At 45.4% G+C, this 17,804-nt stretch overlaps 1 protein-coding gene across 1 annotated transcript; it reads left to right on the forward strand.

Moving 5' to 3' along the window:
• Positions 1-6,800: 6,800 nt before the first annotated feature.
• LOC132243917 (olfactory receptor 14C36-like) lies at positions 6,801-7,727 on the forward strand (the record flags this gene model as incomplete). Its single annotated transcript, XM_059714409.1, has 1 exon — positions 6,801-7,727. A coding segment is annotated over exon 1 (927 nt), but the record flags the coding sequence as incomplete, so codon positions are not given.
• Between the last annotated feature and the right edge of the window lie 10,077 nt (positions 7,728-17,804).

Below are 17,804 nucleotides of genomic sequence, written 5' to 3' on the forward strand. Positions count from 1 at the left end.
GAAAACCAGCATGGGTTCATAGCAGGCAGATCATGCCTGACTAATCTGGTCTCTTTTTATGACCACGTTACAAAACACCTGGATGCAGGAGTAGGGGTTGACGTCTTTTACTTAGACTTCAGGAAGGCCTTCGATATGGTATCCCACACCATACTGGTGAACAAGTTAAGAGGCTGTGACTTGGATGACTACACAGTCCAGTGGGTGGCAAATTGACTAGAGGGTTGCACCCAGAGAGTCGTAGTGGATGGGTCAGTATCGACCTGGAAGGGGTTGGGAAGTTGGGGTCCCGCAGGGGTTGGTCCTCGGACTGATACTCTTCAATGTCTTCATCAGCGACTTGGACGAGGGAGTGAAGTGTACTCTGTTCAAGTTTGCGGATGACACAAAACTGTGGGGAGAAGTGGACAGGCCGGAGGGCAGGGAACAGCTGCAAGCAGACCTGGACAGGTTGGATATATGGGCGGAAAACAACAGAATACAATTCAACAAGGAGAAATGCAAAGTGCTGCACCTAGGGAGGAAAAATGTCCAGCATACCTACAGCCTAGGGAATGACCTGCTTGGTGGCACAGAAGTGGAAAGGGATCTTGGAATCCTAGTGGATTCGAAGATGAACATGAGTCGTCAGCGTGACAAAGCCATCAGAAAAGCTAATGGCACTTTATCGTGCATCAGCAGATGCATGATGAACAGATCCAAGGAGGTGATACTTCCCCGCTATCGGGCGCTGGTCAGACCGCAGTTGGAGTACTGCATGCAATTTTGGGCGCTGCACTTCAAGAGGGATGTGGATAACCTGGAGAGGGTCCAGAGAAGGGCCACTCGTATGCTTAAGGGCTTGCAGGCCAAGCCCTATGAGGAGAGACTGGGGTACCCGTACCTCTTCAGCCTCCGCAAGGGAAGGTTAAGAGGTGACCTTGTGGCTACCTATAAGTTCATCATGGGGGCACAGAAGGGAATTGGTGAGTATTTATTCACCAAGGCGCCCCTGGGGGTTACAAGAAATAATGGCCACAAGCTAGCAGACAGCAGATTTAGACTAGACATTAGGAAGAACTTCTTCAGTTAGAGTGGCCAAAGTCTGGAATGGGCTCCCAAGGGAGGTGGTGCTCTCCCCTACCCTGGGGGTCTTCAAGAGGAGGTTGGATATGCATCTAGCTGGGGTCATCTAAACCCAGCACTCTTTCCTGCCTACGCAGGGGGTAGGACTCGATGATCTACTGAGGTCCCTTCCAACCCTAACATCTATGAATCTATGAACTTTGCTGGGGTTGTTTGACCCCAGTACTTTTTCCTGCCATGGCAGGGGGTTGGACTTGATGATCTGCTCAGGTCCCTTCCAACCCTACCAACTTTGAAATTATGAAACTATGAGGATACATTAGCATTATTGACCAGCACTTGTTGCCATCACAAGTTCTGTCTTCAGTGAGCCTGAGGCCCTGCCTGTGAGCCCCCCAGGGTAGGCAGCCCCAGCCGCAGCTGGCCTACCAGCAGCGTGACGTAGATGGGCACATGCCACAACCCAAGGGTCCTGTCAGGGTCTTCGGTCCCCTCCACCCACCCGCCCTAGCATCTCAGAGGCCGCCACCCAGATGGAGCCCATTTTTCCGGGCTCTACGCAGACAGACGGAGCCTCTGGCCTGTCACTTTTTCAGGCTTTGGGGCTCAGGAGCGGGGCCACCTCCCCTTGTAAGGTCTGCTCCCTACTGGGGTCTCTGGCATGCCAGCTGGAGGAGCTTCCAGCCACAGTCCAGAGACTCCGTGCCACCAGGGACCACAAGGAGGAGATTGACTCCTACTGCCAGGCCCTTCTCCCCCAGGAGATACAAGGTAGACCACGGTTGCCCTCCAGGGCAAAGGAGGACTCAAGGACCTCCCTCACTGTCCAGCCAAGGGGATAGACCAAGGTGGTCAAGGGCCACAAGGCCTGTTGCACCAAGGCCCCTGCCTCGCTGAAGCCTTGCAACAGATACAAACCTCTTGCAGCCCCAGCAGAGCCTGCTGAGTTGCCAGCTCCTCCAGCCAACACAGGCTGTACAGTAGCTACTGCCCCTGCTTTCCCCAAAACAAAACAAAGTTTTTGTCGTGGGAGACACCATCCTGAGGGGGACTGAGTGGGCAATCTGCCACCCTGACCCCTTAGCCTGGGAAGTTTGCTGCTTCCCGAGAGCCCAAATCCGAGACACTGTGGAGAATATCCCCAAGCTCCTCTGGTCCACTGACCATTACCCTATGCCCCTTATCCATGTGGGCACAAATGACATGGCTCGGAGAGTTCCCAGCTGGGTCATGAAGCACTACAGGGATTTGGGAGCAGGGCTAAAGGGTCTGGGGGTGCAGGTGGCATTTTATTTGATCCTCCGAGTCTCAGGCTATGGGCTGAGGAGGGAGAGGAGGATCCTGGGAGTAAACCAAAGACTGCGGCACTGGTATCATTGGGAAGGCTTTGGCTTCTGTAAACACAGTCCGCTCTTTGGTGACAGAGGTAGTGAGCTGCTGGCAAGGAACGGCCTCCACTTCTCTCAGCTGGGGAGGAGGCTCTTCTCAGCCAGACTGGCTGACCTGCTCCATCCTTTAAACTAAGCCCGCCCGGGAATGAGGGGATTACTGCCAATGCTGGCCTGCTGAGCAACCTTTGCAAAGCCAGCAGGCGAAGGCACTAAAGAGTACTGACCCCTGACCCAGCCCTGGAATGAACTGTAGGCAAGGCTAGGGCCCCCAAGGGGACACTTGCATGCCTATACACAAATGCCAGGAGCTTGGGGAATAAACAGGAGGAACTTGTCCTCCTGCTAAATGCATATAACCATGATGTCACAAGGATAACAGAGACCTGGTGGGACTCCACCCATGACTGGGCCAAAGGTATAGATGGCTATACCCTGTACAGGAGGGATCGAGTGGACAAAAGGGGTGGGGGTGTAGATCTCTATGTTAAGGAAAGCTACGCAGTCCTGCAAGGTGACATTGGCACCCACGGTGGAAGACTTGATACCCTCTGGGTTAAAATCCATGGGGAACACGAACAGGGAACACTATGGTGGGAGTCTACTACAGACCCTTTACCCAGGGTCAAGAGTTTGACCAGGAGTTTCCCTGGGAATTGGCTGAAATCCTGCACTCCCAGTGTATGGTTGTCATGGGAGACTTTAACTACCCAGACATCTCCTGGGAGGAGCACTCAGCCAAAGCTGATTGGTTGCAAAGCTTTCTCTCATGCATGGATGACCTCTATCTGACTCAGGAAGTCTATGGGCTGACAAGAGGTAAAGTGCTGCTCGACCTGGCACTGGCAACTGGAGATGACCTAATCAGTGACCTAATGATCGAAAGGAAGCTGGGTGACAGTGACCATGAGCTGATCACCTTCACCATCCACCATAAAGCTGGCAAGTCAGTCAGTAATACAGAAGTCCTTGACAAGCTCAGGAGGCTTGTCAGGGAGGCGCTAAAGGGCCACAACTCAAAGGGGAGGGGAGTTCAGGACAAGTGGTTGCTCCTCAAGGGAGCAACCCTGGATGCACAAGCAAAGTCTATCCTTTCTCAAAGGAAAGGCAGCAAAAGGGCACTGCAGCCCCCTTGGCTCTCCAGGGAACTAGTGGACCTCCTGCATCTTAAAAGAAAGACCTACAAAAGATGAAGGACTGGAACCACCACCAAGGAGGAATACTCTGGTCTGGACCTGCAGAGAGTAAACCAGGGAAGCCAAGGTTGCGATGGAACTCCAGCTAGCTACAAGTATCAAGGACAATAAAAAGTCATTTTTTAGATATGTGGGGAGCTAGAGGAAAAGCAGGGGCAACATTGGACTCCAGCTAAACCAGATGGGGCAACTGAAAACTGATGCCCATGAAAAAGCAATCTTGCTAAATGCATACTTTCTATCAGTTTTTCCCCAGTCCCATGGAACACCCCAGCCCACTGTGGGTCAGGGATGCCCGGGTAGAGAAATTCCTTACCCTCCATCAAAGCTGACCTTGTGAAGGAACACCTTGACAGGATAGATACCTTCAAGTCAGCCAGCCCTGACAGTTTACAACCAAGGGTGCTCAAGGAGCTGGCAGGCATCATAGCCCAGCCCCTGGCATGGATCTTCAAGAACTCTTGGCGCTCTGGTGAAGTGCCCAAGAACTGGAAGGAGACCAATGTGGTGCCTATCTTCAAGAAAGGGAGGAAAGTAGATCTGGCAAACTACAGGCCCATCAGCTTGACCTCTATCCTGGGGAAGGTCTTGGAAAAGATTATGAAACAGGCCATCCTATACAGGCTAGCTGATGGCAACATCCTGAGGGAAACCCAGCATGGGTTTGTTGTGGGTAGGTCCTGCTTGAGCAATCTCATTTACTTTTATGACCAGGTGACCTATCACCTGGACAAGGGGGAAAGATTAATGTTGTATATCTTGACTTTAAAAAAGCCTTCAATCTGATATCCCATGATCACCTCTTGGCAAAACTGGCTAACTACGGCCTCAAACTCACCATGATCTGCTCGCTGGGAAATTGGCTCTGTGGCAGGACCCAGAGGGTGGTGGTTGATGAAAGTCAATCTTCGTGGTGCGCTGTGACCAGCGGGGTCCCTCAAGGCTCTGTCCTAGAGCCTATACTGTTTAACATCTTCATCAACAATGTAGACACTGGTGTCAGAAGCGGGCTGGCCAAGTTCGCCGATGACACCATACTTTGGGGTAAAGCATCCAAACCTGAGGACAGGAAGGCAATCCAGGCTGACCTTGACAGGCTCATGAAATGGGTGGATGAGAACTTGATGGTGTTCAACACTGAAAAATGTGAGGTTCTCCACCTTGGGAAGAAAAACCTGCAGCATGCTTATAGGCTTGGCAGTGCTACGCTGGTTAGCACTATGGATGAAAGGGACTTTGGGAGTCATGATTGACTACTGTCTCAGCTGCCTGTGGAGGGCTCAGGGATTGAGAGTGTGGTCGGGGGTAGAAAGGTAAGAAAAGTTTATTGACTTAACAAAAACACAACTACGCGTAGTAACAAAACAAAAAATGACAGACAAAAGCAATTCACATCGGCAACTTATTGGCAGTCCCCTCTGATGCCTGATACACAGCAAGCTTTTCTTTCTACAAAGTTCAGTGAAGTCAGGCATCCTCGAACAGCGCTGTCTGAAGGGTACCGGGAAGGACTCTGGAATACAATTCTTGGGCTCCTTGAGGTCTATGCAGTTGGGTGCAGTAGGAGGGAGAGGAGGCTGACTGGGCACACGTGTGGGCTCTCAGCACGTGTGCCCCCTGCAATGTTCCTGAGGCGGCAGAGGCTGAGAAGCAACAGCAGAGGCAGCAGCAGCTGATCCCCCCAAAGGTAAGTGGGGCAGGAGCCAGCGCAGCTGCAGAGGATCCAGAGGATCCAATGCCTCCACTAGAGCACCCCTGTGGGCTGGATGTGGCATATGTGGTCCATCTGTGTTTGACACCGCTGGGTTCAAGGGAAGCTGATGGTGGAAGAAATGCGGTGGAGCTGGGACCTTGGATGTATATGACTCAAGGGAAAGTGGTCTGAGGGGCTGTCATATTCATGACAGTAGACACAGAACTAGGACCCTACTAATGATTGCTGAGATAATATTTTGTCAATGTGATGCTTTGCAATGGAGCTTGTTTGTCTGAGTTATGGAATATATGAATTACATTTAAAATTATTGGTTTTTTGCACCTTACAACCTGATTTTTTTCCTCATGTTATTTTCTCATGCAAAACTACATAGGAACTAACCCAATTGCAACTTGGTGCCTCCCTGCACGCTAAGGTGCCCAGGCTGGCTAACTGGGACAACAGAGCCAGATAGAGAAGCTCAGGGCCTTTTCAGAGATCCCGTGACTTGTGTTGTGAGGGAGATTAAACCAGAGCACAGCTCTGTTGTTCTGCTAACATCGATACAGCTCAGACTGTTTACATCTGGGCTTTTCCTTCTGAGCTGTGCAGGACTCCAGGGAATGAGTCCCATGAGCCTTTGGAAGAAAACAGGTGAAAAATTGCATCTTGCTTCACTCCTTTTCTACAAGGCAGGGTTGAGGTCAGCTGCACACTCAGAAACCTGGTTGGATTTACTGCAGTCATTCAGTGACAGAGGGAGCAGAGAGAGACCTCTAAGTTAGCTGTGCTTTTGTGGATCTCGACTAGTGGTCGGTGCAGAGGAGATCTGAGAGATCAACTGGACAAGAGCAAAGGATCTCTGCAGGGCATACCTGGATATGACACGAGATCAAGACATTTCCACAAAAACAATTTCAGTAAGTTTTCTGCATCACTGAAGTGTCCTGTCTTAGTAAGATGCAAAGGAGATTTAGGAGCATTAATGTTGGAAAACCTGGCTACACAAATCATTCTGCATTTTATGTATAATAGATTCAAAGCTACAAGAATGAATGAAGATATTTCAAATGTTTTTGCTATTAATTCAGATAAATTTGCTATTAATTCACATTATTGGGTGTGAGATGGGAGGGAGCAAGGGGTTGGAATGGGGCCTTTAAGGACTTTATCTTTTTATATAATATATTTTATTTCACATATATTCATTTCCAGCATACATTTTCTAGATGATATCAATTGAAAACCATAGACTTTCAGATTTAAAGCAAAAAAAGCAAAAAAAAAAAAAAAAAGATTATCCATAGGGCAAAAAATGGCAGATCTACATTCTTACCATGAAATTTGGAGACATTATTGATGGGAATATCAAAGCCACTGTATTTGTAACTCTCCTCCTTACCACTGCCCTTGTTCTACTATACCCAGGACTTGCACGGTGCCCTGGGAAAGAAGATGGCCAACTGCACCACTGTAACCGAGTTCCTCCTCCTGGGCTTCTCTGACACTTGGGACCTGCAGATCTTACACTTTGTCATCATTCTAGTGACATACGTGGCAGCTCTGGTGGGGAACCTCCTTGTCATCACTGTTGTAACTATGGACCACCACCTCCACAGCCCCATGTACTACTTTTTTGCAAATTTGTCCATCCTTGACCTTGGATCCATCTCTGTCATTGTCCCTACATCCATGGCCAATTCTCTCTTAAACACCAGGACAATTTCCTATGATGGGTGTGTGTCCCAGGTTTTTCTCTTCGTGTCCTTTTGTGCAGTCAATTTTTCATTCCTTACCATCATGGCATATGATCGGTACATTGCCATCTGCAAGCCACTGCACTATGGGATAATTATGAACAGGAGAGCTTGCGTCCAGATGGTTGCTAGTGCTTGGGCTGTTGGTGTCATCTACTCTGCCCTGCACACTGGGAACACCTTCAGTCTACCCTTCTGCCACTCAAATATCATCAACCAGTTCTTCTGTGAAGTGCCCCAGCTGCTCAAGCTCTCTTGCTCTGACACATACCGCAGAGAGCTGGCAGCTCTTGTCTTCAGTTTGTGTTTAGCTTTAGGCTGTTTTGCTTTCATTGTTGTGTCGTATGTTCAGATCTTCACCGCAGTGTGGAGAATCCCCTCGGAGCAGGGCCGGCAGAAAGCCTTCTCCACCTGCATTCCTCACCTGATTGTGGTCTCCCTGCTTCTTTCCACTGGTGGCATTGCCTACACAAAGCCCATCTCTGATGCCCCTCCCGCTTTGTATCTCCTGGGAACTGTTTTGTATTCTGTGGTTCCTCCATTGATGAACCCCGTCATCTACAGCATGAGGAACAAGGAGATCCAAGACGCCCTGAAGAAACTGCTCCACAGGCTGATCCAGTCCAAGAACAATATGTCCATCTTTCTTTCATGACTTTGGTTTACTTATGTTTCTTTTATAATTAAGTCATGAAATTCTTGTTTTCATACTATCGTGTGCAACCTATTTACCAAAAATGAAGGTGGTGGGTTAATTCTGTAGCTTTGTACCTACAATGACACTTGATTTGGGTCATTTTGTGTTAACACTTTTGAAGCAGGAAAGCAATGCTTCACGCATCAATTTTACCATCTGTGACACCTAAAATAAATGTCATCAATTGCAAGATGATGAATGGAAGACTTTTGTTTACTGTTTGGTGTAATCAATTATTTGAATGACAGAATATACAGGCAAGTATCCAGATGATGTGAAACTGGAATTCAGTGCAAACACTTTAGAGGATAGAAACATAATTCAGATGAATCTGCATAGATTGGGGAGCTGGGCTTGGAAGAACAGGATGAAGTTCAAGGAAATAAATGCAAGTTGCTGCATCTGGGGGAGAATAATCAAAAGCACAGATACAGATTGGGTTATAAATGGCTGGGGGGTATGACTGCTGAAAAGGATCGGGTGGGGGAGGGGTTTGGTGGATCACAGGCACTGGGTCCCGGTCTCTGATCAGATTGCTCTTTATAGTATTATTCTGTGACTTAATGCAACATGCTTGTGCTGCTATAAAAATCATACAAAGCATAGAAAATTGGGGTTGAAGGATCCTCAGGGGGTCATCCAGTCCAACCCCCTCCTCAAAGCAGGACAAGCCCCAACTATGTTGTCCCAGTGAAGGCTTTGTCTAGGAGGATCTTAAAAATCTTGTGTCCTAGGAGAAGAAACCAGAACTCTAGATGCACCTTGTCCCAGCTAGGTGACTGCTGTATCATGATAAGATTTGATTTAATTTTTGCTTTTGTGGATTGTGTCCCCAGTGGGGGAGTCCAGACGAGTGTGCACATGCACCTTGCAGCACCTCAAAGCCACATGCGGGGGCAAAATTAGACTCCTGGATATCAAGGGGTTAAAAAACCTGCAGCGGAAAGAAGTGGTCGCTGCCCTACCTGGCCCCAGAATCCCAGCGATTCAAAAAAAATCCAACTCCGTCCCCTCCCCACAGTCACCAGCAGTAGCAACTGCTGTTGGGGTCAATGCCCCTCTCCCCCCACCGCACAGCGTGGGGCAGGGTGACAGCTGTAGCAGCCCCATGCTGCATGTGGGAGGGGGGGGTCTGCCATTAAGACCCAGAGCCCCCGCAGCCCCTGCTACTGCTGGTGAGTAGCAACTTTTAAAAATTATTTATTTGTTTTTAAGTGCTAGAGGCTGGCGGGAGGGCAGCAAGCAGGGGCTGGGGCCAGGCAGGGCAGCAATCTGGGGGCATGGGGGAGCAAGCGGGGGTGGTATCCCTTTCAGAAGCCATTTGGCCTTTGTTGGGGGGGCTATAACCCCTGTGGGGGTGTAACAAAACATATAGGTATTTAGAGTTCACTTTATACTGATGATAGAGACACTGGTTGGCTTCCAAATTGCTTTAACACTGTAGATCTATCAGTAAAACATTGCCCAACTGATCGCTGTCTCTCTCTCTCTCTCTAGTGGTCTTTTGTTTTAATTGTGGGGGAACATGGATTTCATATTTTACAGAGTGACTGGGATTTTTGTATCAGGGATTTTGTATCGGGGCAGTGCCAGGGGGTTGGGAGTGGGAGGGGGTGGGTGGGAGGCTGAGTCATAAGTGAGGGACACCATCATGGCAGAAAGGGCAGGGTACTGTGGCTTGGCAGTGAGGGGCAACACAATAGGCAGGGGCAGGGCACTGGCATGTCACGGCCACCCCCGTCATATTCTACCCCTGCCCCGCGTGAAGGTGTCCTCTTTTTTGGACCTGGAGATGTGGTAACCCATATCTACACAGAAGGGGAACGGGAAAAAATGGTGAATTGATGACAGAAATCCCACGTCCTCTGCTCTGAGCACCAAGAACAGACCTCAGATTTGGGGTGCCAGAGTGTTCGCACAGCTAGCGTGGGCTTCCCTTTTGGCTGGTGCCTGCAGAACAGGAGACCTGGCTTCAATCCCAGCTCTGCTATGAGATGGTTTTGTGACCTCGGTCAAGTCATTTAATCTCTTTGTACCTCAGGTTCCCCCTCTTTTAAACGAGGATAATGTTATTTGCCTCTCTCATGAAGCACTTTGACATTTGTGGATAAAAAGTTGGGTAGAAGAGCTAGCTATCTGCATTGTCCTTTTGCTCTTTCTGTCATGTATTATCATTGCACCCCACTCCCAAACCGCATTGCTTCTCCTCTTTTTATTCTGAATTGTCACTGCTCTTGTTGCTTTCCTCTAACATCAAGGCCCAGATTGTCGTCCACCTATTTGTTAAGTAGAGTTAGATTAGGTGATTTATTTATTTTGCCTTTTTAAATTTTCCTCCAGGTCTTCAATTATTTTGTTCAAAATTTGTTCTAGTGATTTATATATCAATGAGGTCATACTAGCAGGACTGTGGTTACTTTCCTTCTTAAATATGGATACTAGAGATGCTGGTCTTTAATTCTATGATACCACCTCAGACTTGAAAGCTTGATTAAGTATCATGGGACCTTTTATTTCATGTACCAATACTTCCAAAATGCTAAGTTGTTCATATACACTTTCTCCTATTAGGGTTGCCAAATCAGTCTTTTTACAGGTCAAATATTGTCAATTGACTGGTCAATGGACAACACAGTTTTTGACCGGTCAAAAAGTATAGGCAATTTTATTGGGAGTAATTTTTTTTTGAGGTTTTCTTGACATAAATATATTTTTTTTGGTTTTTGACACATTTCTTAATGGCAAATTTGTGCTTTGTCTGTGTATTATTTGACTGCATTTGCAATTTTCTACAATTTTTGACCAATAGTTGACTGGTCAATTGACCAAACATCATTTAATCAATCAAATACCCAACCCTATTTCCTACATAAACACATTTTACTTCTCCTTCAAGGAGGTTTTTGCCATTTCTGTATCCTTATTTCCATCCTGCCTTTGTTCGCCATCATCTGCCTTAACAAAATCTAAGGCAAAGTATTTCTTTAGTTTTTGTTCCATAACTAGATGGTCTTTAATCCCTACCACAATCGTACTCCATACCATCCCTATTTATTCTTTCTTGTATATGCCTTTCATTTACATAGTTGAACAGCCTTGCACAATTTGTTTTAAGGTTGCACTGGATACTCTAACTCAGTATTTTCACTTTATCCCTACAATTTCTGAACTTCAATATATAGATTTTCTGGATGATCACAACTTTTATTCTTTCCTTGCAGGCTCTCTGCTTATTTCTAATATCCTCTTTCAGGTGCTCATTCATCTGCATAGGTTCAGGACATCTACAGGATTTTTTTTGTCTTAGCTTTGGTCATCGTTTTTGCATTTGGCCTTCAAAAGATCTAAGCCAGTTCCACATTTAGTTACTTAAGCTCCTTTCTTTAAAATCATGTTTCTAATGTATTTATTTTAAAACTGAAAATTACTTATTTTGGTCATTTCAAAACTAACCACCCACCCATGAAAAATTTCATGAAAGTTTTTTTTTTAATTCATGAGACAAATGGTTCAATCAATGTCGTCCTTCTAAATATATACATTACACACACACACACACACACACACACCCAGCAAATTCTCTCTAAACTTATTTCTATATCAGAACATAAGAACTGCCATTTACTGGGTCAGACCTGAAGTCCATCTTACTCAGTATCCCGTGTCACACAGCGGCAGGGGGTACATGCTGAAAGGGAGAGTGAACACGGTGTGACCAGGGTTTTTCCCGTTGTTCCTCTCTCACTTGCAGCCTCCAGCATTTAAGGTCTAGGAAGTTCTGCTTCAGAGGCCGTACCTCTAACTCTGAATACTCAATAGCTACCAACCCACCTTTCCGCCAAGCATTCTTCCAATTCCATTTTTGACTCTGATTGAACTGTCAGCTTCCACAACACTTAGTGGCAATAAGCTCTACACCTTAGTTACACGTTTTATGAAAAAAAAAAAAATACTTCCTTGTGTTTGCTTTAAACTTACTATGTACTAGTTTCACTTTAGTTCTTAATTTCTCATTACCATTTAGGCAGACAAGGTTCTTTGGGTAAATCCGATATCTTTTATTAGACCAAGTCAAATACTTGGAAAAATTCTTCTTTGCAAGCTTTTGGGCACAAACACCCTTTGTCAGACTGAAGAATCATCTGCAGATGTGATAAAGCAGTCTGGCTGGTGTGGTAAAGCAGCCAGAGGCCAGTACAAATGCAAGAAAGCCAATCAGTTAAAATGTAAATTGAGAAGGGCAGTAGGTGAGAGACAGGTTGGGTGGACAGGGAATGAAAGCGGCTGTAGTCAAAGGATGCAAGATGAGGGAAGGGGTCGGGAAAGAGAATAGCTGGTAAAAAGTGGAGGGTTTACCTGGGGAGTCGGATGTCAGGCAGGTTATAATGTGTCATAAACCCCATGTCTATATTTAGTCCATGATTCAGCCGGCTACAAAAAAAATCATGGACTAAATATAGACACTGGATTTTTTTACTAAATTCACTAGATAGAAAACTGCATGATCTATTCCCACACTTAACTTATTTAGGCATTTTCAAACTTAATTCCATCTCAACACAGTTTCCTTTTACTCCTTGGTGTGGCTGAGAGAGAAAGAGTATGTGGGGGCGAAATATGGATGTCACATATAGTGTTAACATAAAAAGGGACTTTCAAGGCTAGATTATTCAGTTTACACACCTAAATGGCAGCAGCCTAGCTAAGTTAGTGCCATGGAGCTTGCAATTCTATTTGCGGTGCAATGTAGATACAGAAATCTCCATGTGGGGACTGAGCATGCTCAGCAGTCTGAACTCTGACCAGGCAGCTATGCAGGCACATTCACTTGTTCTTTTACCTGCCCAAAATTGAATCTGGGAAGGAACCAATCACTAGCATGTGTTAGAAGGAAACGTTAAGGAGGACAGCCCCCATGATGTTTTGCCCAATAGCCTGGTGCCTAGAGTACTCACTCAAGAAGTAGGAAATCCAGCTTCTAGCACCTCATTGTTTCATGCATGAACATGCGTAGGCAATTCTATTTTGCCAGAGGCTGAAATAGAATTACAAACTCTGCACTAGTACCAAAAAGGCACTTATGAAGCTGGGTTACTGCTGCACAGTGAAATAGGATCTAATTTTCAGTGTTAACAGAAAGACTAGAAACTGTTATTTCTGGAGAAAGAACACCTTATTTCTAGCCCTATTATTGCAAATTTCCAGCTGGTCATTGTGACCATTCATGGCCATTAGATCCTTATGTAAATGCACCAAAACTTATTCAATCCCATGGAAACTGTCCTTTAAAACTGCAGTCTACTGTTTTCATCATTAGTGTTTCCTTTGTTAATATACATTAAGGATACCCAATGGAAGTGGAGAACCTCATGACCACAGTGACGGAATTTGTCCTCTTGGGTCTCACCCAGAGTCCAGAGCTGAAATGTCTTCTTTTCCTGGTCGTCTTCTTAGTCTATCTCATGACCTGGCTCAGCAACCTGACCATCATCATTGTGGTGGTCACCAACAGCCATCTCCATGTTCCACTGTACTTCTTTCTGACCAACTTGGTCTTCGCAGACATCAGTGACTCTTCAATCATGGCAGCCAAGTTGTTGTGAGACCTTGCTTCTCACACCAGAACCACATCCTTCAACTGGTGCATCATGCAGATATTCTTATTTCATTTTAGTGAAGGTGCTGGCATCTTCCTCCTGGTGGTGATGGCAGTTGATCGGTATGTGGCCATTCATAAACCACTGCATTACTTGACAATCATGAATCAGGATGTGTGCACAGGACTGGTGATAGGGTCATGGATGGGAGGATTTACTCACTCTATTGTTCAGACTGCACTGATCATCCAGCTTCCATTCTGTGGACCCAATACCCTGGACGGTTTCTACTGTGATATTCCACAGGTCATCAAACTGGCCTGTGCTAATACTGACCTAGTTGAGCTGCTGATGGTCTCCAACAGTGGACTGCTCATTTCATGCATCTTTTTGATCTTGCTCATATCTTATAGTATCATCTTAGTCAAAATCAGGAAACACATCACAGATGGACAGCACAAAGCTCTGTCTATTTGTGCTGCCCAGATCAGAGTCATGAGCTTAATATTTATGCCAGGAATCTTCATCTATGACCGACCCTTCAAGAAGTTACTAGAAGACAAGATAGTTTATATCACCTCCTCTCTCATCACTCCAATGTTGAACCTAATCATTTACACTCTTAGAAATGCCGAGATGAAAAATGCTATCTGGAGGTTAATGAGCAGAATATTGTTCTCCAGGAGCAAGTAATGAAATTGAAGCTTTAACTGGAATAATGAGGAGTCCAAGCAGACCTGGACAGGTTGGACAAGTGGGCACGAAACAACAGAATGCAATTCAACAAGGAGAAGTGCAAAGTGCTGCACCTAGGTAGGAAAAATGTCCAGCATACCTACTACCTAGTAAATTACTTGCTGGGTGGCACGGAAGCGGAAAGGGATCTTGGAAGTGGACACCAAGATGAACATGAGTCGGCAGTGTGATGAAGTCATCAGAAAAGCTAATGGCACTTTATCGTGTATCAGCAGATGCATGATGAATAGATCCAAGGAGGTGATACTTCCCCTCTATCAGACACTGGTCAGACCGCAGTTGGAGTACTGCATGCAATTCTGGGCACCACACTTCAAGAGGGATGTGGATAACCTGGAGAGGGTCCAGAGAAGGGCCACTCGTATGGTTAAGGGTTTGCAGGCCAAGCCCTACATGGAGAGACACTAGAGAACCTGGACCTTTTTAGCCTCCGCAAGAAAAGGTTGAGAGGTGACCTTGTGGCTGCCTATAAGTTCATCACGGGGGCACAGAAGGGAATTGGTGAGGTTTTATTCACCGAGGCGCCCCCGGGGGTTACAAGAAATAATGGCCACAAGCTAGCAGAGAGCAGATTTAGACTGGACATTAGGAAGAACTTCTTCACAGTTAGAGTGGCCAAGGTCTGGAACGGGCTGCCAAGGGAGGTGGTGCTCTCCCCTACCCTGGGGGTCTTCAAGAGGAGGTTAGATAAGCATCTAGCTGGGGTCATCTGAACCCAGCATTCTTTCCTGCCTATGCAGGGGGTCAGACTCGATGATCTATTGAGGGCCTTTCTGACCCTAACATCTATGAATCTATGAACAGTAAACCAAACCAGGATCAAGAACCAAATCTGCATGGAAAATTAAAAACTAAAACCTAGAAACAAGTCAAAGATGGGATCAAGAACCAGAACAAGCATGGATGTTGTTAGAACAAAAGCTGCTCAGAAACTGAAGATTAGGACAGTGATTAAGGAGACTCAGGTATTGGAGAGGTTTCTTAAAAGCAGCCCCATAACCAATCAGAGGGGGTCAGCTGACCGTGGTTAGTAGTAACTGGGTCACTTGCACTGTAAAAAGGCTGCAGGGGAGGAGTCTCTGTAAGCTTTACAGAGGTAGCTTACACTGCAGGGCAGGATCTTTACATGAGTGACCTGCCTTTCAGAAGCAGTAGCTTTATTGATCTCATCAAGTAAACCTTGGGAGGATTTTCAGCATTAGTGTTACTGGGAGGGTATTAAATAAGAGGAAGAATAGGGAAAGATGTCCAAGGCTTTACTCTTTGAAATTTGGCCCACTTTCCTTGTCTCTTACAAAAAAACCACGAACAGGTCTGAGATGGGACTGGCTAAGGATATATTTTTAACAGTCAGAGGCACCTACTTTTGCAGTTACAGCTTAGGCTGGTGATATGAAGTAATGAGTCTTTGAGCATAAATTGTGCAGTGTTCTGCTAGAGATGCACTGTTGATTCATGAGTGTGGAGGAAGATACAGTGGGATCCTCTTGATGATGCAGGAGAGATTTGGTTAGGTAGATGATGCTTAGTGCTACAAACTGTTTCCCTTTCTAAAAGGCTTTCCAGATATTGGCTGTGGTTTTCAGAAGAGCCTGGAGCTGTTAGCTGCCCACCTCCATTGCAAGTCAGTGCAAACCTGTTCTCCAAGTCATTTAGGGAGAGTAATTGGTCTCCTCCATACTCTAACATCTGACTGATTTTAATCATTGCTTCTAGTGCAGGAAGCTTGCTTCCCAGGTCTCTGAAGGAGCTACAGACACATAGTGTTGGATCGATCTCAGTTTAACATTTAAAAGTATGTCAAAGTGCAGAGATGATTAGGATTTTATGAGCTGAGAAAACTCATCTATGAACACTTTGGATGCCACAGGAATGCAAACTTGCACTCTGCTATCCAAGCTAGCCCTTAACTGTCTAAGGACTAAGGTTTGCAAAGCTACATAAGTTTGCAATAGTTGGACTGAGAAGGAAAGGATAACTAACTCAAAGCAGCTGTAATTGCCCTGATTACCTGATTCCTTTTAATGGCTAGCTTTTTCTCTCTCCTTTTCTCTGCACTTGGCTTCCCATCCACTGAACAAATCCAAACTAGAAACAAAACTGGGACTGCTTTCTAAGACCAGAGGATCCCACCTAGGTTTATATCTTTCTGCTTGCACACCCCATGTCTATCTGCTTGCACAACCTTTATCTGTCTGAATGCATACCCCTTAGCTAATCATATGAAGAATGTCAATCAATCCAGACATCGTAAAAGCTCACTAGAGGATTTCATTAGGAAGGGTTTGCTGAAGGAAAAACTCTGAAATGTAAAGGCCTTTGATGTGCAAATGTAAGACTAAAAAACCTAGCACCCTTTCCTGAAGAAAATCCAGCCTTGCACCAAAGACATCAGTTGCTGGGAATCTACCATTTACCTTGATAGTGTATTTCAGTGCTCAATCATCCTCTTAAAACACATATGCCTTATTTTTAATTTGAATTTGTCTGAATTTAAGTTTCAGTTTTCAGCCATAGTTCTTCTAGATGGCTTTTTCTCACTATGTTAACATTGCCTCCCACTGATGGTGTTCAAATTCTGGTATCAAGCCTCTCCTCAGTCTTCTTATAAATGAAAGTGATTTTTCTCTCAAATGCAAATTTCCAGATAATTCTTATACCTGCTTTTCTATGCACTAATTTTTCACTACCCTGCAAACAGCTAGCACTCGCACACCCTTTAGTTGTTTTCAAAATCTGATCTACCTTTAATAACCTTCTTCTACTTGCAAATACAGCTAATTGATTCCAACCTCTCTGCTTAAAAAGATAGCTTCTTGCTCAGCTCACCCATTCTCCATGTTGTATTCAGAGTGTAATTTTTTTCTACGCTGAATGATTTTTTTTCTCATTTTTTTTCTCATTTTTTAAGCATGCAGGAATAGGAGCTGGCATTACTCCATTTGACATGTATGCATATATGCAATGAAAATAATTGTTCATTCTTTTCCAGTCACTCAGATTGGTCCAAATACTTTGCATGAGGGTCACTGGGGGCTGCAGTGGAAAGTAGATAAATCTGCAAAGGGGTCCCTGAGAGCAGAGATGGCCATGCATATTCCTGCCCTGGAATCACCACTGCAGAGAATGAAGGCAAGATGTTTGCCTGTAGAAAACAAGGTAGATTGTGTGGGAATGAGACTTTGTCCTCAGTACTCACTTCGTGAGACTACAAGCAGGAAACTTTGTTGCTGGCAATGATGAAAAAGAGGAGGAGTATCCAAGATACAGCAATCTTGGATCTCAGTCTGAACTCACTCTCTGGGTTTAGACTAGCACAAAGGGCTGACAATATATTTTCATCAATCACATTTAAAAGATTTTAACATAGACCTCAGAAACTATCCTGCACTCAGTTCAGGCAGGGTTTCAAAAGCAGCCTGTGAGTTAAGTGATAGGTTATCTAGTCAACCAAGTATTGAAAGCCTTGCATTTGAAAGCTTTATTCCAATTACATAATTGATCCAATAAAAGATGCCAGCCTAAGGAATCTTTGCCTTTCGAACAACCTTTAAAGCAGTCGCTCCAAGTGGAAATTTCAGAAGTGCTGAAGAGAATTAGAAAGACGAGTTCTTTCAGCTCTCAGTGAGACTTGATCACCTAGCATCCACAC

The sequence above is a fragment of the Alligator mississippiensis genome, chromosome 11 (assembly GCF_030867095.1).
Source record: "Alligator mississippiensis isolate rAllMis1 chromosome 11, rAllMis1, whole genome shotgun sequence".
Classification (NCBI taxonomy): domain Eukaryota; kingdom Metazoa; phylum Chordata; order Crocodylia; family Alligatoridae; genus Alligator; species Alligator mississippiensis.